The sequence below is a fragment of the Pongo pygmaeus genome, chromosome 14 (genome assembly GCF_028885625.2).
Source record: "Pongo pygmaeus isolate AG05252 chromosome 14, NHGRI_mPonPyg2-v2.0_pri, whole genome shotgun sequence".
Classification (NCBI taxonomy): Eukaryota; Metazoa; Chordata; class Mammalia; order Primates; family Hominidae; genus Pongo; species Pongo pygmaeus.
Window position 1 is genome coordinate 46,287,609 of NC_072387.2, and position 22,916 is coordinate 46,310,524.

The window sequence follows — 22,916 nt, forward strand, 5'->3', positions numbered from 1 at the left end:
ATTCAGGTTTCCAGTGAAAACATTAAAGTGAGAAAGTTCTTGTATTTTGAAAATGCAATGGATCTCTAAAAATGTAACAGATTAGGCCTATTTTTAAAGCACATTAGTATATTTTTACCTCAGGAGGTAGGCTCAGGGATGGGGAGGTTTTTTATTATTATGCTTTATTACTTATATATATATCACATATTTTGTTTTATATATGATAAGTATCACATAATAATACTTTTTCAAGAGCTTGAAAAAGCCTGCTGTTATGTTTTGTTTATAATTAAATTATTCAGTAAATGTTAGCAGCACTTCCCTCATGAATTCCTATGTTGATAATTTCCAAAAAAATTAAATGTTGGGTTAAATTAACTGTCTTTTCTGTAAATTTCCTATAAACTCGAGAGAAGTAGTTCTTCATTGTTTATATTAATTATACTCTAATTTTCAAGAGTCTAAACATTTCCATTTTATATTATCAAAGCTCTTTGTACACACACACACACAAACACACACACACAGATTCATTTTAAATACTCACAAATAAGTTGGTAGGCAACCTTGATCTCTCTGAAGCTTAAGAAAGTAAAACAAGGTCTCCAAGATATTAAAATAAATGCCACAGTATTCAGGCATTAAATATGCATTGTATTTCTAAATGAATTCCCATATTCTTACTTAGAGAATTTTTACTTTGATTTTCCCACACTTCAGCCTGGAGTAGTTTTCAGGTTGCCCAGTCCAAAATTGATCAGAATAAGTACCTATAAAATGGCAGCTTCTTTGACATTAGCAAGTAAAGCCAAATAGTGAGGGACAAGACTTCAAAACTATAAAAAGATAGATTTCTGCCATAATTTTCACACAGGCCAAAAAAGCTATTAATATGCGTGTTTAAAAATCCTAAACTTACAACCAGATGTCAAAGTATAATAACTGGGGTCTATTCTGAAGCTCTGAGTTATTAAGAAAAAAAATTCTATATATTATATTTTGTGTAAAAATGAGATAATACACAACATGTTAGATTTTTAGCCAAATGATTTTCATCAGAATTTGTTACATTATAAGCAAGAAAATGTTGGCACTTACAATTTAGCTATTCGAAATAATCTATTATTAGCACTAATTTTATCCCCAATCTCTTTGGATAACAGACTTTCTTACATATTCACTCATTGTCTTTTCTGAAAATGGATGGCCAAGATTCTAAAAAACTCAATTCACACAGTCAGCACACAGAAGCATCAAAGACTGATGCTGCTTATATTTCCTGAGATATTAATAATTTTTTCTTAACACAAGAAGCTGTGAAAATTAAAACTCTTCCTCTAGAGTTTAAAGTGCTAGACGGAGACATATTGGCAATAGTCAATGAAGAAATGATAAAACATAAGTAAAACCAAAATGATAAAAGATGAGAAAATACATTAAAAAATTAAAATTCTTCAATACAACAATATCTGTTATATTTTAATAGTTATTACAGCTTCCTAGGGATTTGAACTTTAATCACACAATCAATGCTATGTGAATAATATTTTTGGCAATATTTGTTGGACCAGATGAATGTCAAACTGTATAAGAGATAAAAATGAAATGCAATCAATCAATATTATTTAAATTGTTTTATCAAGTTTTACATCAAATATTCCTTTCATTAAAATAGTTAAAAGCAAACAAAATGATTATATTTTGTATATGTTTGCCTAAATATTATCTAAGTAGTACGTCCCTTTCCCCACCTCCATAGGAGCTAGCTACTATTTCTTTTTTCTTTCCCCATATAGCATTTATCTTCGTTGTATGCATAGAAGGCCATCAACAAAAGTTATATGCAAAGGTTTGTTATTTTTTCCTCACCAATGGTCAAGTTATTCCTCAACATAAAATCTCTTAGAAGAACTGCCATCAAGGTATTATACAAATGGGTTGTTTGACTTGAAGAAAAAACAATGTAGCATTAATTCCACAAACATGTATTGAGCTCATACCTAATGTACCAGTGCCATTGTAGTTGCTGAAGATAGCAAAATAAATAAAGATTTCAGTTCTTGGATTCAAGGAGCTCAGAGTCTCATGAAGGGGAGAGACCTAAAACAATTAATAATAACATAATGTGGTAAATGTATATGCTGTATATATAGAAGAGGGAGAACCAGTCTAACCTGAGAAATGAGGGGAAATTTATTAAGACCCAGTTTTAACATCATGAAGAAAGAGTAGGATCTAGCCAGAGGTAATTGTTTTATTTCAAACCAATGAAACAATGAGATAATGAGTGGGGAAAAATTGACAGCATTCCTGTTAAGAACTAAAACAAGACAAGGGTGCCACTTTTACCCCTCCTATTCAACACAGTACTGGAAGTACTAGCAAGAGCAATTAGGCAAGAGAAAAAAATAAAAAGCATCCAAGTTGGAAAAGAAGAAGTAAAATTAATCCTGTTCAACGATGACATGTCTTACAGCTAGAAAACCGTAAAGGCTTCACAAAAAAACTCTTAGATTTGAATAAATGAATTCAACAAAGTTTCAGTATATACAAAGCCAATGTACAAAAATCAGTAGCGCTTCTGTATGCCGATAACAATCTAGCTGAGAACAAAATCCAGAAGGCAATTTGATTTACAAAAGGTACAAAAAAAAAATACCTAAGAATATATTTAGCCATGGAGGTGAAAGATCTTTACAACGAAAACTACCAAGCACTGATGAAAGAAATAGTAGATGACATACACAAATGGAAAAACGTGCCATACTCACAGATCAAAATCAATATAATTAAAAATGATCTTACTGCCTGAAGCAACTACAGATTCAACTACCAATGTCATTTTTCACAAAATTAGAAAAAGCAATTGTAAAATTCATAGGAAATCAAAACCAAAACAAAACAAAATGCCCAAACAGTCAAAGCAATCCTGTAATCCCAACATTTTGGGATGCCAAGATGGGTGGATTGCTTGAGCTCAGGAGTTTCAGGCCAGCCTGCGCAACATGGCAAAACCTTGTCTTTACAAAAGATACAAAAATTAGCCCCGTGTGGTTGCAGGTACCTGTGGTTCCAGCTACTTGGGAGGCTGAGATGGGAAGATCACTTGAGCCCAGGAGACAGAGGTTGTAATGAACTAAGACTGCGCCAATACACTCCAGCTTGCATGACAGAGTGAGACCCAGTCCCAAAAAACAGCGAGCCTAAGAATAAAGTCACTTCTGTTGCATTCAATGGGTCATGCAGGTAGCCAAGGCAGGCTCTGATTCAAGAGAAGGGAAATTAGCCAGCACCTCTAAATTTGCATTTATCTCTAATCTATCCCATCAAGCTTTTGGAGATGATGGATATAAAATAATCAAGGATGACTCAGATTTCTAACATGAAAAACCGGGAGTGCCTCCTACTTTAACAGAGATGATAGAAGGACTAGACTTAAAGAGAAAGACAATGAGTTCTTCTTTGAAGAATAGGAGTTTCAAAAAATAATAAAGATAATATTGATCTACATATTTAATCATGATTAAATATCACAGCATTTTATAACAACCAGGTTCCTTGGTATTGACGATCCTAGGTCTTTATGACCTAGTCTTTGTGTTTTTTCCTAATTTCAGCTTCTGCCCACCCGGATTTATGATCATTTATTTTGCACTTACTATATTCTAAGTACTGTTTCAGGGATTGAAACTGCACTAGTAATCAAATCAGATAAGGTGACACAGATACAGGTGGAGGAGGATAGACAATAAATAAACACACAAATAAAATTATTTTGGATTTTTATAAAGGTTGCAAAGATAATAAAATTGTGATATAAAAGGGAATAATGGGTGGGAGAAAAGGATACCAATGAGATCAAGTGTTCTGGAAGTCTTCACTGAGAAGATGATAATATGAGCTGAGACCTAACAGAGGAGCCATTCACACTTGCCCAGCAGAGATAAAATGAGGGTAGAGGCTATGGGTTTGGAATGAGGACAGAAAGGTCACTGAATGTGCCCCCGTGTTCCATGCTCTTCTTTGCCTCCATGAATCTGCACAGAGTATTTCTTCCCCATATGCCTTTTTGTAACTTGTTTGTCTGAATAAATCCTATTTTTCCACTGAAACTCAATTAAGGTGTTTTATTTTTAGGAAAGTCTCCCATAAAATCTCAAATTTAGAAATATTTTCCTGGGCTTCAATAAGGTGGCTCTTGGAAATCTCATTTTATTATCTAAGCAAGAGCAAAATTCCAGGTTTTAGGAAACTTCTGAAAGAAATTTGAACTTGGCCTAGGGCTTGCTGTGTTCTCATTTTGCCATACTTAGTCTTTGGCACCAAAAATACACCTTTTGTGGAATTGAATTTAGAGACAGAGAGATCTCTGCGGTGGGAGCTCCAATCCCCTCTGCTAGCCTCCTCACGTGCTCTCTGTCTTAGCTGCCAGCAAGATTTCCAGCTTCACCCCAGTGGTCAAAGAGAAGGACCACATGTTTGAGATGATGGATATGCTAATTAGCCTGAGCTGATCACTATACATTCTATGTATCAAAACATCACTGTGTACCCCAGGAATAAGTACAATTATTAATTTGCAATTAATAAGATAAAAAGAGGAGAATCAAGAAAAGGGTAAAAAGAGGTTTCAGGGCTACATGTCCCGGAGCTGCCTGGGAAAATCACTGTTCATAGATAAGCGCATGGAGAAAAATAACAACAACGTCCATCATTTAACACTGTATCAGTGTTGTGAATAATTTTTTTTTTTCCAGCAAGCATTTACAAACAAGAAGGGAGCTAGCAAGGAACCATGGAGGATGGGCTTAGTTTGCTCCTTCTGTGCATGCAGAGGGCATACCACTCCATGTTCCCTAACACTCCGAAGGAGAAAGGGAATAGGGCGTGAAACAAAAACCATAGAGCCATGTGATTGCTTTCCCTGCTCTATACCACCTAGAAGCCATTTGTAAACACATAGCTTCAGAATTCAGCTTCAGAATCACGAACCGCCAAATTATAGCACAGGCATTATCAATCCTAGAGAGTTTTACTGTATGTCTTTGTTTCTAAAAATTCAAACATAAAATAATTAACCTCTATTTAGAAAAATTATGACTATGCCTAACAGGGTCAAAGATTAATGAAGGTGAGGAATAAGTAAAAGTGTTCCCTCTCATATGCATAATTTATGAGAACTCAAGCAGGAGTTTATATCTCAAAATCAACAAAAGTTTCTTAAGAACTATAACGTTTCAGTTTCATAAACTTCCAAAAGACAATCTATTGGCTTTCTGTATTTTTCCAGGAAATATGTTGAATGGAATAAGCTGTTAAGGCTGTAACTCTAAAAGCTGGCAATTCTTGTGTTTTGTGATGAATGACAGAGAAAATATGGGTCACTAAATAATGGCCTAAGAGAAAATAACCTTGAAGTATAAATGTGAACATTTGTATAACAGAAACAAGAGAAAGCCTTTTCCATCATTGACAAACTACATGATTGTATCTGAATAATGGAAACCTGATGATCTTATTGCTAGCACTTTCTTGTCAATCATCATAGTCAGAAGTACCTGTTTTATGCTGAAAAGCAATTCGTTTGAGGGCCAAGGGAAGGTATCCAATACACAATGTAGTTTATCAAATATATTATCATTAGCCTAATGTTTTTGATTCTTGTTTTGGCCAAATGAAAGCTGCATCATAAAGAGCTGCTTATGTACATTTTCTCAGGTGAATAGAAGAGTACACTTCCTTGAAAATAAATTTTAAAATATTTATTTAAAGCAGTATCAAATAAAAGTTTTTATGTCTAATTTAAAACCAAAATTTGCTGTTTTATGTTTTATAAGACACACTTGTCACTTCTTAAACAGTGCTGTTTAAAAGGACAAATTTATACGATGTTTTGGACACACACAATTTCAAATTTAACTGTGGGAAAAAAACACTTTCAGATAGGAATTAGAAGACAGTGGTTACATGTAACTTAATTAGCTGTAAAGAAACTCATGGGGATTGAATTCTAAGGTCTAAAAGCCTAGTGTGAAATTAAATGCCTAATGACTTGTCATAGGTTCCTGAGCCAGTCTGAAAAGTACCGAATAGGCATTTGCTTCTGCCATTACAGAGTGGCAGGCACTGAAAGGTTTGGTCCCTAGGAGGGGGCTGGGGTAAAGCATTAGGGATTCTGTGATCCATGTTGCCTCTGCCTAGCAACAGCAGGTGTGTGCACAACCATGGAGAAAAGAAAGGCAGAGGCTCAGAAATCGGTCATTGAGCATGTTCTACAGAACAGCAGGAGAGAAAACTAAGCTACAGGAATTCTGCTTTATATCTTTTTTCTACAGATTTCACAATTCACATGGCTCAGTGTAGTCTCATGTATGAAAATCCTTTCTAAGAGTATAGCTAAGATTCTGAGGTATAGCAGTCAGGTTCAAAGGGCATACATAACCAATGCCTAAAATATATTTTAAAATGCAATTCAGATGGGCAAGTTAATATCAAGTATGTACTACACAATGTAAGTTGTTTTGAAAGCCTGTAATGGGAAGAGTTATTAGGGGCTGGAATGAATTTATACATTATACTTTTTTGGTGACAATATATATCTTAACATAAATAGTTTGGAGTACTGATTATATCAATAGACTTAAGAAAAACAAACTTTTTTCTTTTTATTTTTGAGACAGGGTCTCACTCTGTCACCCAGGCTGAAGTGTGGTGGCGCAATCATGGCTCACTGCAGCCTCAACCTCCTGGGCTTAATTGATCCTCCCATCTAAGGCTCCCAAGTAGCTGGGAGTACAGACACACACCACTATGCCTGGCTAATTTTTTTTTTTTTTTTTTGTAGAGACAAGGTTGCACCGTGTTGCCCAGGCTGGTCTCAAACTCCTGAATTCAAGTGATCTGCCTGCCTTGGCCTCCCAAAGTGCTGGGATTACAGATGTAAGCCAGCACGCCCAGCCAACTTCTTTTTGATATTCAAAATAGTAACGTAACCAACAAGAAGCAGATGAGTGTTTATAACAAGTATTAAAATGTTAAATGATGAAGCTAACACTTCCTACACTTTCTGCTGCATAGTATATAGTGGAATCATGTATTTTTCTGCATATGCTTAGCCTTTTATATTGGGGGCCCAAGAACAGACAAAAAATAGTAACAATAATAATAATAATAATAGCTGATAATAATAGATAGCCACTCTTTCATGAGGAAATATGCCAGGAAATATGCTAAGCTCTGTACTTGCATTATTACATTTCATCTTCACAAGGCAACCTATTTTGGAGAAGAGAAAATAGAAATGCAAAGGATAAGTTGTCCAACACTACATCCTTGGTTAGGAGCAGAAAAGAGCACTATATCCAATTCATAGACCTTATTTACTTATTTATTTATTCCATTTTATTTTATTAATTTGACAGGGTCTCATTCTGTTACCCAGGCTGGAGTGCACTGGTACAATCTTGGCTCACTGCAGCCTCAACCTGCCTCGCTTCAGGTGATCCTCCCACCTCAGCCTCACAAGTAGCTGGGACTACAGGCATATGCCACCATGCCCAGCTGAATTTTTTTTTTCTTTGTAGAGACAGAATTTTGCTATGTCACCCAAGCTGGTCTCCAACTCCAAGGCTGAAGTGATCTGCCTTGCCTCGGCCTCCCAAAGTGTTGTGATTTCAAGAATGAGCCACAACAACCAACCTGTTCTTTTACTTTTAATATAATATTTTATTTCAACTGCAGAGAGATGAGTTACTTGATACCAATAAAACATTTTCCCCACAGTTCTTATGCCCTTAGATGATCAGAAATTTACATGGAAGAAGATATGTCTATGGTATATGTATTAGGAATGGAAAGGTTTTCTTTCTCTACGCCCTAAGCTACTTATTCCAGGGCAGGGAAAATGTTAATGTATGATCCCTTTCTTTCTACGTGCTGATCAACAGCCATCAATAATTCCTTGCCTGGTTGTCTTTCCATTCCCCAGGTCTACTCCTCCATTTTAAATAGGATATTGATTTCCTACCAGACTCTTTTGTTTTGAAGATAGGGGAAATAAAGAAATGAAGGCTCTGAGAGTCCTGAGAAATTAGCAGGATGTACAGTAGGTAGAGAGGATGGCTTCTGGTTCTGGGAAGCCATAATAGAATAAGGAAATGGCAGGGTGGATAGTGAGGCGAGAGAAAGATGGGAAAAATTTGAAATAAGTTTCATGGGATGTCATGAATGCAAGGACTTATTGAAGCCAAATTTCTTCATGCAAAGTGCTATGTTTAAAAGCTGTCCGGGTGAGTTTGATACTCAGACACATTTGGGAGCCATTGTCTTCTCTACCTGAGAGAGTCAAGAAAATCTACAGAAGCTTGAAGTCACAGGCGAAACCTCAAGCGATAATTTTGAGTAATGCTCAACCTTGATGGCACATTAGAATTATCTGGAGAGTTTGAAGCTTAGAAAGTTTCAAAGATGTGGTGAACATCCCAGATGTTCTGATTTAACTAGTTTTAAAGTGGGATATATGCAGCAATGTAGTGTTTACAAACTTCCCAAGTGATTCTAATATGATCCAGATAAAACCCATTGCAATAGATGAACAAAGGAATAGGGCTGACGCCAAGAGATGCCTGATATAAAGGCCTAGAAGGGGAAATATTGCAACAATGTTATGAATGTTCCCACCTGGCTGAAATACAGACTCTAAGCAGTGACGGTGTGCATTAAGAAAGGTTAAACTGAAAATTTAGGCAGAATCCACATAAGACTGTTGTGGCAGTTGGACTTTATGTGATAGACATTACAAGGCTTAACACAGAGCTCTTGTGCTCAGATTTATGATGACCCAAACTGAGGGTTTCCCTGGGCTTGGGATTTTCAATTGTATAACTGGGAAAGTTTTTCCTAGATCTGCCTTTCCAAAAAATAAAACAAAACAAAAAACCTTTAGTAGTGTTGTGAGTAATGTTTTGGAGGAGGTTGATAGTAGACGCAAGGTGTTCAACTGGAGAAGCAAAATGTGAAAACAAATAATGAAAAGAAAAACCAACATTTGCAATAAAGGAATGTTTCTACCATACAAAAGGGAAAACGATAACTAATTTTAACCTGGGTATAATTTAAGGGAAGGTTTTTCAGAGAAAGTGGTATTTGAGGGGACATTGGAGGACATGAATCTTTTCAAAGCAGTTTAAACATAGAAGAAGCATAAGGGAAAAGGACATGGTAATTGAATCTCATTCAGATAACCCAGTGTGTTAAATAAGAAAACCAAACTAAGGAAAAGGCGTTACCAACTTTACTTACATAAATGACTCAGCTATGACGGGGAACACCATAAGGACTATGGTGTTTTCTCTCATGTTTCTCCCAGTAATCTCTTTGCTCTCCTTCTCTAAGAGTTATTTGATGTCCATGAGAAAAAGTCTCCACAGCATGAGATTTTTTTTTTTTTTTTTGAGATGGAGTCTCGCTCTGTCGCCCAGGCTGGAGTACAGTGGTATGATCTCGGCTCACTGCAACATCCGCCTCCTGGGTTCAAGCAATTCTCTTGCCTCAGCCTCCTGAGTAACTGGGATTACAGGCACTCACCACCACACCCAGCTAATTTTTGTATTTTTAGTAGAGACGGGGTTTCGCTTTGTTGGCCAGGCTGCTCTCAAACTCCTGACCTCGTGATCTGCCTGCCTCGGCCTCCCAAAGTGCTGGGATTACAGGTGTGAGCCACTGCACCTGGCCAGCATGAGATTTTCAAACTTATTTTTAAAAAATTTTCATAGCATGAGATATTTTCCCCAAATTATATATACTCCAGTATGTCATTTATAGGCATAATAAAATACGAAAGGTATATTTTAGACATCGCAGATTAAACAATAGTAAACATGGAGAAAAACAAAAGATTCTAAGACAGTCAGTGGTTAACAATGGTCAGCTATGCTGTCAAATTTGTAGCAAGTACAAAGGTCTAGCATGGCTGCTGACCAGACACCAAAATCCACTGGATCTAAGAGGAGAAAGTCATTGTTTCCCAACACCAACCCAAGCTCCTTATGAGACAGCAAGGATGCAACATTATCATTAACTTACCTGTGTGATTTTTTTTAAAGATGGGTAGGGTACAACCTCGAGGGTTAGTAATTTCAAAATAAAAAATAGGTAGAGAGAGATGTTATTGTCCTTCAACTACTAACAGAAGCACAAAATGGCATCTTGCTATAGATCTCAGGTATGTAGATATCAGGTAAATAAAGAACACGAGTGGTGTTTTTAATTTGTTGATTGATTTTTAATATGAGGTTCATATTGTAGAAAGATTGGATTTAAATGATTACTTTTTTGCCTTTTTCAAATAAAATTTGAATTAAAAACCTGTTGGCGTGATAAACTCATCAAAAAAGAGTTTATAAATTAAAGGTCATGATATAGACAAGTATGGTTCTAGGCAGTTTTAAGAAAACACAAACCACAGTGTCTGCTCTATTTGTTATTTAACTGCTTTAGTACTCTTGTGATGCACCCCAACTCTCACCCAAGGTGTCCCTTGGTTGTACTGAGGCTGGCTACACCCTATGTCTTTCCTCTGTCCCTACATTCTCCCCCACCTCCTCTGTCTCCTTTCTCACAGCAGTCTTGTTTCTTGCTTCCATATCAAGGGGTTTGAAATAAATCAAGAAACAGAGCCAACAATCTTGAGATTAAGAGAGCTTTAAAGAGCTATAATTGTGGAACATTTCGAATCAATTTAGTTTACCATGCCATGGATAGTGTCTGATTGACATGAATCTCTTCACATTTTCTCCATTCCCCCAAGACTGGATAAACAGAAGGTTAGGAGGTCATGAGCAGAGGGCTGTTCAAATGTTGATTTTTCTCCTTCTTTAACAATCCCATTAATGTATAGGACAAAACCCAAATTAGTTCCAAAATTTAAGCTAATGTTGCAAAGCTGCTGAAATACCTTCATGAAAGGGAAAGGCAAATTAAATATATATATATGTGTGGTGTGTGTATGTGTGTGTGTGTGTGTGTATGTATTCTTATGCTATTTACTATGTAGAGATTACTTTTCACTTTAGTTTGAAAAGCTATAGAGAGTTTGAATTGTAATGTTTTTAGACAGAATAATCTATTTCCTTGCTTCTTATTTTTATTCGACATCTAGGCTACTCTGCCTTTTAATTAGTTACTTCACAATATTGTCAATCTTGTAACAAAAACTAGGGAAGGTCTTTGCTGTAAAAAATAGTTAAGAAATGCGTTAAGCTTCCCATTCACATTTAGTAATCTTACAAATATTAGGCAAGAGGAATGACTACACGGAAGTAATTTTAACTGCCACAGACTCTGCACCTGCAAAAATCATGCCAGAAACCAAGGGACAAGTTTTTTGTCTAAGACATGTCCTCAGTCATACCTTGCCTTTATGTTACACACAGGGCAAGAATCAGTTTTAAGGGTATGACTACATGCTTTTTGTTTCGAGTTTCCTTTGTTATTATTCATTAAATGATTGGCATTGGGATGGAAGGTGCTTGGTCAAGGGAGCAACCTTAAGCCTTAAATCTGTCCCATTGCAGAATGGTACTTGAAAGATTATTGTTTGACACAGAAACATAAAAGTGGAGTAAAAAAGAAAAGAAAAGTGTTTTCACCCTCTTTGGAGAAATCAAGTGCTTCATCACAACGTGAAAGCAAAGAAAACTTCATGTTGAAATGCAAGGCTTTCATTACAGGCGAGCTGAGTCATAAAATAAATTCATGTGCTCAACAAAGCTAGGCTAGTAGCATCAGTTTTCTCAGGTTTATCCAATGTTCAGGATGATGGCCGGGTGGAGGCAATGTGGTGTGATAGTTAGAGACAAGATTTTGTAGTTAAGATCTGGATTTGCAATCTGGCCCCAATATTTAACAGAGTAACACTGCACATTATATAACCCTCTGTGACTCCGATTTTTTCATGAAAAAAACAACAACAACAAATAGTTCATACTTCACAAGTGTATTTGGAGGTTTAATATAATAAACCATGTAAACAACCCAGTTGCTAAAATACATTCATTTGAATTGATACAAGATGTTTGTTCCGCTAATATATGATCAATACCATTACAGCATCATTAGCCTAGAATTAATAGAAATAATAAAATTCTTCTTTCTATGATGCTGCTGCTTAGAAAGAATACATAAAATGAAAATGTAAAAATATCTATGGCATGAAATTAACACAGAGCTTTCTCTTTGGATGAGATTAGAGAAGTACCAGAACGAGTCTGCAATCAAATCCTGCCAACATTAATTGTTTTAATATGTTGATTCACAAGGAAGCTGTTATTAGGAGATTAACCCAAATAGTGCAAGTTATTCAGGCAAAGAAACATGCAGGGAACAATCCAGATCTAGGAGCATCTGTGACTTCATTCAGGTGCATTCATTACTGAGCACCTTCTGTATGTCAGGGGCTACAGTATGACTGGTGAGAAAGATGGATGTGTTCCTGACACTGCCTAGAGGAGAAGATGGAAAAGTAATAATACAATGCAATATAGGGTGTGTATAATGAGGACATTTATCCAAGAGAGTCTATGGAGGGGTTTGCTTCATAGAATGCTCCTGCCATGAGACAAGACGTGAGATGACCTTTAAAGAGTGTGCAGAACTTAGCTATGTGAATGAAGGTTAATGAGAAAGCATTCCAAATCCTGAGAGATGGACTAAAGATAAACCTCAGACTTGTTTAGACCAAACCAAGGAAAACTTTTGGTAAGAAAGATATGAAGCAAGACATGCTAAAGCAGAATTTTCTTTAAGGCACGTGATCTTACTAGAAAACCTTTAATATTTGAATTTAATAATTTCTGAATAACCTAAGAATACATGCTGTAAAACACAACTTATGATTTTAAAAGGTATATATGAAAGTAAAATGTTATTCCTGAATTTTTTAAATAATGCTATCAGTTATCCAATGTTATTTTGCTTTGGGAAAATCTTCAATCTGAGAAAAATATGCTCTTTGATAGTAAATGCAAGCTACTCCAGAACAACTGTATAATAATTTCGTTTTCATTTTTTTCTCCATTGAAATCTCAAAACATTTTGAAAGGAAAAAAATTCCAATACAATGTCTTTTAAAATTGTATCTTTTGGGGAGGATTGCTTGAACCCAGGAGTTCGAGATCAGCCTGGGCAACATAGCAAGACCCCGTATCTACAAGAAAAGTATCTTTTAAAAAATAGCACTAATTCTTATTTTTTTGTTACATGCTATATGTTTTTTGCTATCTTTTATCTTGTATTATTAGGCTTTATCACCCTTCCATAACTTCATATTAGCAAGAATACAAACATCTCGAGAGAAGTGTTAGAAATCATCAAATGCCTTCCATTGCTTTGCTTCTTACATACTGAAGATGGGATTATAGTTATGGCTTTTTCATAGGTTTTGACATTGAACCCACTTTTTATATTTATAACATAGACAGAAGAGCATAAGCAAAGAAAACATGTTCAGTAAGGAAGAACATTTTTAGTGGTTCAGGAACAAAATGGAGAACATATATTCAATATTTTATTGTCTCTCCTAATAGGCTATAAGCTCTATGAGAGCAGAGACCTGACACCTGGGAATCCCAAGTGCCCTGTGCATTGCCTGGAATGTGTTCCGTGAAATATATGTTGAAAGAGTTATTAAGGAAATTAATGCATGACCAAAGTGTATTAATTGCTTTGTAGGTAAAAATATAAATATAAATATGCAAGAAATTCAAATTACAATTTCTATCTCGAACAACTCTTTGACAGGAATTTGGCAGCTTCAGTTAATGCAATATCATTGACAGCATTCTGTTATGAGGATATGTTAAAGGAGTTTATGAGTATTTTCTTCCCAAGCTTTCACAAAAGTTATTGTGGCCAAAGACGACGTTAAATCGGCTTCGATGCCATGACCAAAATGAGTGCAGGCAAAAAATAGATCTGAGTTCATTCACTGGCTGAAGAGAGACCTAAAGAGCAACAGGTGAGCAGAGCAGGCTGTTTCTGTGTTCTCCGTTTCATTTCGTGAATTGTGCATCTTGGGAACTTTATTCCATTCAACATTTGTAGGATAATATTAACACTGAACAGCTACAGCATAAGAGAAAATCTTTGCAATCATCGTGTCGATTCTTTAAACCCCCTTCTCCAAAGAAAACCTAAAGAAAGCAAAGCATACTACTGTGCTAATATGGATCTTTAAGAAGATTTAGGCCATATCAATATTTCAATATTTTTCAAGTCTGAAGCCCGCAATGACTTCTTATCTTCCCATTTACCACTTTGAACATCTTTCATCAATGTATCTTATCATTGTGTAGTAAAATTACTCTAATTTCTTTAAAATATTAGATCTCTGAGTCCAAAACATAAAAACCTAAGAAAATGAGTTAATACTGCTGACAAGGACTCAAAATAGCAAATTGGATTTTAGAGTTAGAGGAAATGGACACAAAAGAAGCTGTTCACTTCAGTTTTAAGGGAAAGGTTCATTTCACCTTGTTTCAGGCTTCCATGACAACCAGATTAGCTTAACTAATCACGTAACTAGAGGAAAAAATTGAGAAAACAAGTTCAGGTATCTTGAACCTTGAGTATTTAGTGAATAGCAACAGACAAAGTAGCTAGGGCTTATATGGGATCATCAAGGCCAAATTCAAAAGAAACTGAGTACATTTTACAGTTCAGAAGTCTTTCACTTTTTCTCTTTCTCTTTTCATCTTACATAGCATTTCCAAGTATTGTTCTGGAATAGATAATTACTATCATTTAAGAGTGAACAGAGAACCAATATTTTCTTCAGATAGATGTAAACAGTCTTTTGAGAACTCACTCAAACACAAAGCAATTATTCTGGGCGATTAAGGGTAAGAGGTATGAGATTCTGTTATTTAATACAGCATTTTTAATATATGGAAATTTTACAAGAAATGTATTACTCCCTTACGATGAACTTATTTGGTTTCTTATTCCTGACAAATCAAAAAAATGAGCAAGACATGAGAAAAGTTTTAGTACTTACATCTGCTGTTGTACTAAAGTCTTTTATTTTATTAATACTTTATAATAAGTATTTATTGATATAAATAAAACAATACCATATAATTTACTAAGAGTCTTCACACATCCACATATTTTACGCTTCCTAAAAACCTATGAGGAAAATGTTGTCTATATATGCAGTTGTCCCCAAGCATCTGTGGGGGATTGGTTCCAGGACCTCATGTGGATACCAAAATCCATGGCTGCTCTAGCCCTGCAGCAGTTGGCCCTACAGGACCCATGGATAGGAAAAAATCAGCCTTCCATATCTGAATGTTCCACATCCTATGAATGCTGCATTTTCCATCAACATTTGGTTGAATCCAAGGATGCGGAACATGCAGATACAAAGGGCTGATTATATATATATATTATAATTATATATATATAATTTCAAATTATATATATATATAATTTCAAATTATATATATATATAATTTCAAATTATATATATATATAATTTGAAATTATATATATATATATAATTTCAAATATTAAATTCATTCAGCAGGTGAGAATACTGAAGCTTAAGGAAATCTATCTGCGGCCCCCTAAAGTTACAAGACTTATAAATAGCAGAGCCAGAAATCTCAGTCTGGACAACTAAAATTCATTAGTTTTTCCATTATACCACAGTCAATGTGTACATTTTAACACAGAGGCCAAAAACATCAATTATTAAACCATTTATTACCACTCTTCAATGTGATTCATAATTATTAATCTGGCAGACCATAAATGTCATCCACTTACAGCTGAATAGAAAATGCTCTAAAACCCAAAACTAATTTTGTGAGTAGCAGTTTGCTTCACTGTGATTAAATTCTATGGCATTTTGATGGATCAAGTCTGGCAACACTCACCTCTTTTTGACGGTACTTAATGGCCAATTTTAGTCTTGCAAGATCATTTCCACTTTGTTCTTCTATGAGACTATTGTCATCTCGGTAATTAAGAATGATTTCCAGTTCTCTGGAACTTCTCGTCTGATCCAGTAGGTCCTTAGCAAATTGTTTGCACTGCCGTGACAGCTCTTCATACTCCGACTTGAATTCATTTTCCACCTTGCTCAGTTCCTGAAGTTCCCAACTTAACTGAAAGGCTGTGAGAAAAGGATCTTCGCTTGACAGTGCAATGAGAGAGGGACTGGCCAAGGCCTTGTAGATGTTGAGTCTGGAGCGTGAGTGACGGAGGCTGTCCACATCCGAACTGGACACGCATTCCACACAGTTACAGCGGACCTCGTGGGGTCGAGGCACTGAGACCCCTTTCTGAACCAAGAGTTTTATTATCTCATAATTGTTTGTATGGGCTGCCAAAATGATTGGTGTAATGTCTGGAGTGAATTCAGAGAACTGCTTATCAAGGAGTATAGGAGGCACCTAAAAAAAAAAAAAGGCAGAGGTGATGAATATTTATTCTTTCATTCAAGCCTGTGAATTTCATACACCATCTATAGCAATATGGAGCAGGGTTCATATGTCCTTGGCCAGTGTTTTTTTTTTTTTTTTTTTTTTTTTTTTTTTTTTTTTTTTTTTTTGTAGGAGAGATACGGCCTTTTCCCCTACAAAAGACCAGACAAAATTGGAAAAAAAAAACTATCCAATATGATGCATTATTCCTTTTTAAATCTGAATTATGACATTTTACAGCATCTGAAAATAGGTGGTTATGGAAACTCTTTACTTAATGTCTTTATTTTTTTTAAATAAGCCCAACTTATTTTCCAGCTGACACTCTTTTCTTTGCTTTCTCAGAGATGTTGACGTCCAAAATAATCAAGAAATACACTCAAAAACAGCTAATGATTTGTTTTAAACCCAAGCTCTTTCTCTGCAGTAGAAGTCCTTTAATTCCTCAATTAGGTTTTGTCTTTTGTTTGTTTTTACTGTGTTTTAGCTTCTGCTTTCCTATCATTCAACCTAGTGACTAAACATGGCAGCAAAAATAAGTGGACTGGCCTCATGCTTCCTCTTTTCATCTGTGCTTTTCTGATATATTTTCCAGATGACAAGAGGTGCTCCATAGCTAGCATTACTGTTTTATTAGAAATAAGCAAGCATTGAGTCAAGTCAGCAGGGTGAATTCCACTGAATCAGGTCACCAATGTGTTTATGCAAGATTTCCTTTGGGTTATACTCTAGGGATGGTAATGATGAAAATAATAATGGCCGCTATTTAGTAAGCATCTGCTAGGTACATTAACCCTCACCCTTTATTATTCGCATTTTATGGATGTAGTTCCTCAGTGAGTAAGTGGAAGGCCTACAATTTGACCTGCAATTTCCACATACTTTAAAGACCTTATATAATAAACACAGGTTCACCTGTCTGACACCCAACCCTGAGTGAATTGCACTGCACTATGTTGCTTTAGCACTTTTAGTTTAATATTTATTTTTGCTGGCACAAAGCCATAGAGGCATTTATGAAAAGTAAATGCTACATAAGGGCAGTTAAACAGGCATGGCAGAAAAAAATGATGACTCACGTCACATTGAAATATGCTGCTGGAAAAATGAAGGAAACCACAAAACGATCAGAGGAAAACCATGTGGAGAAAAGCGACACTCATGATGACACTTCATTAATGCTACTTTTAGATATAGGTACATTTTTATATGTGGACAATTACACACATTTTAAAGTCATCTGGCCATATAGGATATCCATTGGTTTCATGAGAAACACTAAAGATAATAGGAATGAAATTATCTATTTAAAAGATCCTTTACAGAGGTATGCAATTATTTAATAGTGAAGATGGTAATAAACACTTTTTGAAATGTGCTTATGAGTACTAGGGTGACCATGCTGCCTGTTAAGATAGTGTTTTACATTTGTGCACTTTGAGGCCGCTATGACAGTAAATAAAGATTCCTTGGTCAAAGCACTGCAATCTCGTGTCAGTAAATCTGATAACCAAGATGGCTCCTAAGTGATTAAGGTTTGGGAAGTGGTTGCAGTGTGCATCTGCCTGACAAAGTGACAATGCACGTCCCAGGTGAGATGGAGTGGGACAACTCGAGATTTCATCGTGCTGTTCAGAATGGTGCAAAATTTACAACTTATGTATTATTTCTGGAATTTTCAATTTAATATTTTTGGACCACAGTTGAGCGTTGGTAACTGAAACTGATGAAAGTGAAACCTTGGATATGAGGGGACTACTGTACTTTTAGTGTTTTCTGTGGTAGACAATGAGGGAAGACAAAACAATGTAATGAAATAATTTCCTATATTAGATGTATGTTTAAGTGACAGATGTAATTTGAAGGCAATTTCTGGATTCAGTACAATTTCATCTTGGATTTCTATGCTTTTTAAGCTGTCAAGAATTTCAAATTTATTAACCATAAAATATATCTTTGTAGAATATTGCAGAAAATTTTATTTTAAAAATAAGTGTAATATATCCATACAGAATCACATACATTTTTTTTTCAAAAAATAACAGTGTAAAAGTATTAAAGAGAGATATAGTAAGTTTATTAAAATATGTGAGAATATGCCAAGAATAAATATGCTGTTTGAGTTTTAATACTCAATAAACCATTGCACTAGTTTGTTGAATGGTCAATTGGTTGGTCAGTAATGATATGGTTTGGCTTTGTGTCCCCACTCAAATCTCATCTTGAATCGTACTCCTTATGTATACAGGGATATAGTTGGTGAGCAGCGATTGGATCATGGGGACTGTTTGTCCCATGCTGTTCTTGTAATAGAGAGTTCTCACAAGATTTGGCTGTTTGATAAGTGTCTGGCACATCTGCCTTCTTGCTCTCTCTCTCTCCTGCTGCCGTGTAAGATGTGTCTGGCTTCCCTTTTGCCTTCTGCCACGATTATAAGTTTCTTGAGGGCTCCCCAGCCATATGGAACCGTGAGTTAATTAAGCCTCTTTCCTTTATAAATTACCCAGTCTCAGGTAGTGTCTTTATAGAACAGTGAAAACGGACTAATACAGTAAATATTTTTAAATTACGTAATCATAATTATTTTAGAGCTTACTCTTACTCTAAAATGTATTCTAAATTTAACATTATATGTTGTCTTTACCATTAATTGCCTGGAACCCAGCTGGTCATAGATTGTCAGACATCAGGAACTGATTGTCTTAGCTGGACTCCATGGGGGACTCTGCTGGGACCCTGACTCACCCAGGCAGGCAAAATATTAGTGTTTATCTAGGTCTCAGGAGACAGATTTGGGTCCTCTCCAATTGCATGAAGACAATAAAAACAGAATAAAAGTGTTTTAAGAAAATAATTGCCTGTTATGGAGTACTAACTATATGCCTACATCTATTATTACCTGGTTTTTGAAAGTCTAAGGTTTTCTTATTCTCTCATCACTTCTACATTTATTATATTGCATTCTTCTGTGTATGAAAGTTCTCCCTCTTCTCCTTTTTGTTGTTGGAGATTGCTATGACCCGATGAATTCTTTCTTTTATTTAATATATTGTGATTCATTGTTATCACTATTCATTTTATACTTGTTATTAAAGTATAATGTACATATAGTAAAATGCATAAATATTAATATACAGCTTGATGACTTTTAAAAATCTGAACATGCTTAGGTAACACAACCCAGATTAAAACCTAGGAGAGTGCCTGCACCTCACCAGCCTCCCACTTGTTACTCTTCTCAGTTATTACTTTTCTCAGATATACTCACAGATTTAATGGTTATCAGTATGTTACTTTCACACACTTTTTAAATTTTATATAAATAGAATCACAAAATATGTACTCTTTATGTCTAGATTTCTTTGTTCAACTTTAGCTCTTTGAAATATATTCCTCTTATTAGTAGCAAAAACTGTTTCTTCAATTCTGTGGAATATTTCAATTTCTATTTTATTTCATTTCATTGTTGATGACATTTTTATGGTTTCCAGTCTGGGGCCATTAAGAATATTGCTCTTATGAAGATTTTATTTCTGTTTTGAACACGAAGGAATAACGTACATGTATGTTGATCTTGTTTCTAGGTACGGAGTTTTTGTGTCACACAGTTTTCTTAAGCACTGATACCAACTTGTCTGCCCACTGTAATTATGTTGGTTTTATTTATTATATTTATGCCATTTGCAAAGAATTTTTTTATTTATTATCACAAATGAGTGTTGAATTTTGTCTAATGCCTTTTCTGTTTCAATGGATATAATCATATAATTATCTTCCTTAGTCCTAAAAGTATGGCAAACTATATTAATGGATTTCTGAATATTGAAACATTCTGACTTTCCTGAAATTAATTCCACGTGGTCAAATGCATAATGTTTTTACATTGGCAATTTTTTTTTTATTATTATTGTATTTTAAGTTCTGGAGTACATGTGCAGAATGTGCAGGTTTGTTACATAGGTATACACGTGCCATGGTGGTTTGCTGCACCCATCAACCCGTCATCTACATTAGGTATTTTTCCTAATGCTATCCCTCCCCTAGCCCCCAACCCTCCGACAGGCCCTGGTGTGTGATGTACCCCTCCCTGTATCCACGTGTTCTCATTGTTCAACTCCCACTTATGAGAAATATTTTGGAATCGATTTTCCTAAGGGAGATGGATTTCTAATCTTCACTGTGCTGTCTTTTTCAGGTTCTGGTATCAATGTGAAGTTTTCTTTGTTAAAAGAATAAGAATGCTTTCTTCCTGTAGAAAATGGAGATGTGTCATTCATCACCCCTTCAAGAATGGACTTGCTGTCCGGCTACCAAGAGTGTAGTCTACTAGCAGCCTCCACCTGCTAACTGGTTCAGGTTCTTCCTCAGTTTTAAAATGCAGGACAATGGAAGAGCAAGCAGAGAGGATGGACAGGGCCCAGCTACTTCCACTCAGCATAGGACATGGCTCGCTAGGCAGCCGTATCCTCCGGAGCTCCTGTTTACAGTGGCAGTAACATTTGTCAGCTCTGCATCAGGGTCTAACTGCTTCTGCTTCCCAATCCTGCTTCCTTTGCTTTTACTTTCAAAGATGCCATTCAAAATATACACAAATGTAGGAAAATGTACATTTTATTTTTGTTTTGAAAATGAGAAAAGAATGAGAGAGACAGAGAAAGAAAGAGATAGAAGGGTCTGACAAAAGACTTTATGGTTAACCAGCTAATAGAATAGAAGCTTTAATAAAGGAAAAGGGGCCCTATGGTTACTATAAAATTATTAATATAAAATGTAAGCCATTCTAAAGAAAAGCACGGGTCTTCGGGATCTTCAGTTCTTTCCCTCCACTACTGCAAATGTGATTTTTCTAATATAGCAACCTCTTCAGGCAATTCCCTTTCTTAAAATGGCTTATAATTACTTTGATTGGTTCAATAATTTATTCATATATTGAATCAACAAATATTTACTGAGTCTATTGTCTGGCACTGCATTAGATGTAGAGAATTAAGAAAAATGAAGATAAAGCAATTCATATCCTCACAGAGATGACTGTGTATTTGACAGAAAACTGGAACACAGATTTCCTGTATCTCGCAAGCAAAGTGAATCAAATGTTTATTTACTTCAAATCCAACATCATGGTAGGTATCACGAGAAATACACAGAAAAATAAGAAATGAGTATTTGCAGTGTCACATCAGATGACAACCAAATTTTAATCTGAAACTTTCAGTTCTAAAAATTTGCCAAGTACTTTCCAAAATCTCAGTGTAGTTTTTCTGCTACATATAGCAGAAAGCTTCACATGGACACCAAAACCTGATAAAGCAGAAAACTACATATATATACATATATACATATATATACACATATATACATATATGTACATATGTATATGTATAACATATGTATATGTATACATATGTATATGCATACATATGTATATGTATATGTATACATATATACGTATATACGTATATACATATATATGTATATACATATATATACGTATATATATAGAACTGGTAGAGTTAGAATACAATAATAACTGTAAAATCTGCTATGAGCCCTAGAACATAAAAATTATTTGCTAACTATAGTTTTTTTGTTCAGTATTAACAAGAATACGGTACTGTGCAACATTTTACTTTCCTTAGCAAGAAGTGAATAATTGACATACTTGGAGCAGAAAACTGCAGATGCAAACTGTTCTTTTGGAAGCGTTAGAACATTCGGCTGCCATTCTTTTTCTACTTGGCAAAGTGCCTAGCAGATAGTTGGTGTTCCACACATGACATATCGATTTATTCTGCACACAGGTGACTGCCATTTCTGTAGGGCGAAGCCATTAAATCAGACTTCCAAGCCTTCCAACTAGAAACTGAGTCAATCTCAGATGACAAGGAAGAGCTGGTCACAGATAGCGAAACAATGCAAGCTAAAGTGACCCCCTCAAGATTTTGCTCTCAGGAACTAATCTCTCTCCAGAAAGACCAAAATACCACTTCTGCCCCCTCCCCCTCCCACACCCTTTTTCTTTGCTAAGTTTTCCTAGCTCTTCTTTCAGAATGTCCTAATGTTACAACCTTTCATTTGTACACAAATGGTCTTTGGGATATACAAAGACTTAAATTCCCCAGTCCTTTTTCCTAGATGGCTGGTACATTTAGCTTATTTCAGATGTTATGTCCCAGGATTACAGATTTGCAGGTGCTCAAACAAAAAATAAATAAAGAAAGAAAATAACTTCACTAAATCTTATAACAATAAATCAAGTCACTTTAATCGCTTTCATTTAATCAGCAAATAATTGCTATACATGAGCAATGTGCAAGACAATGTGCTGGGTGGTAAAAAGGTGTTTTGTTCTCTAGAAGCATAACAGAAAATTCCTTTCTTCCTCCACACACACACACATACACACACACAAACAGTATAATACTATAGAAATAATTTTAATGTAAGAAC

The 22,916-nt window shown here is 35.4% G+C and overlaps 1 protein-coding gene across 4 annotated transcripts in view; it reads right to left on the minus strand.

Moving 5' to 3' along the window:
* TRPC4 (transient receptor potential cation channel subfamily C member 4) overlaps positions 1-22,916 on the minus strand; it is a 232,133-nt gene that overhangs the window by 96,183 nt on the left and 113,034 nt on the right. For all 4 annotated transcript variants that reach the window (XM_054446873.2, XM_063650766.1, XM_063650765.1 and 1 more), the window contains one exon: positions 15,918-16,436. In XM_054446873.2, the coding sequence (XP_054302848.2) occupies positions 15,918-16,436 (519 nt within the window). The remainder of the gene's footprint in view (positions 1-15,917; positions 16,437-22,916) is intronic.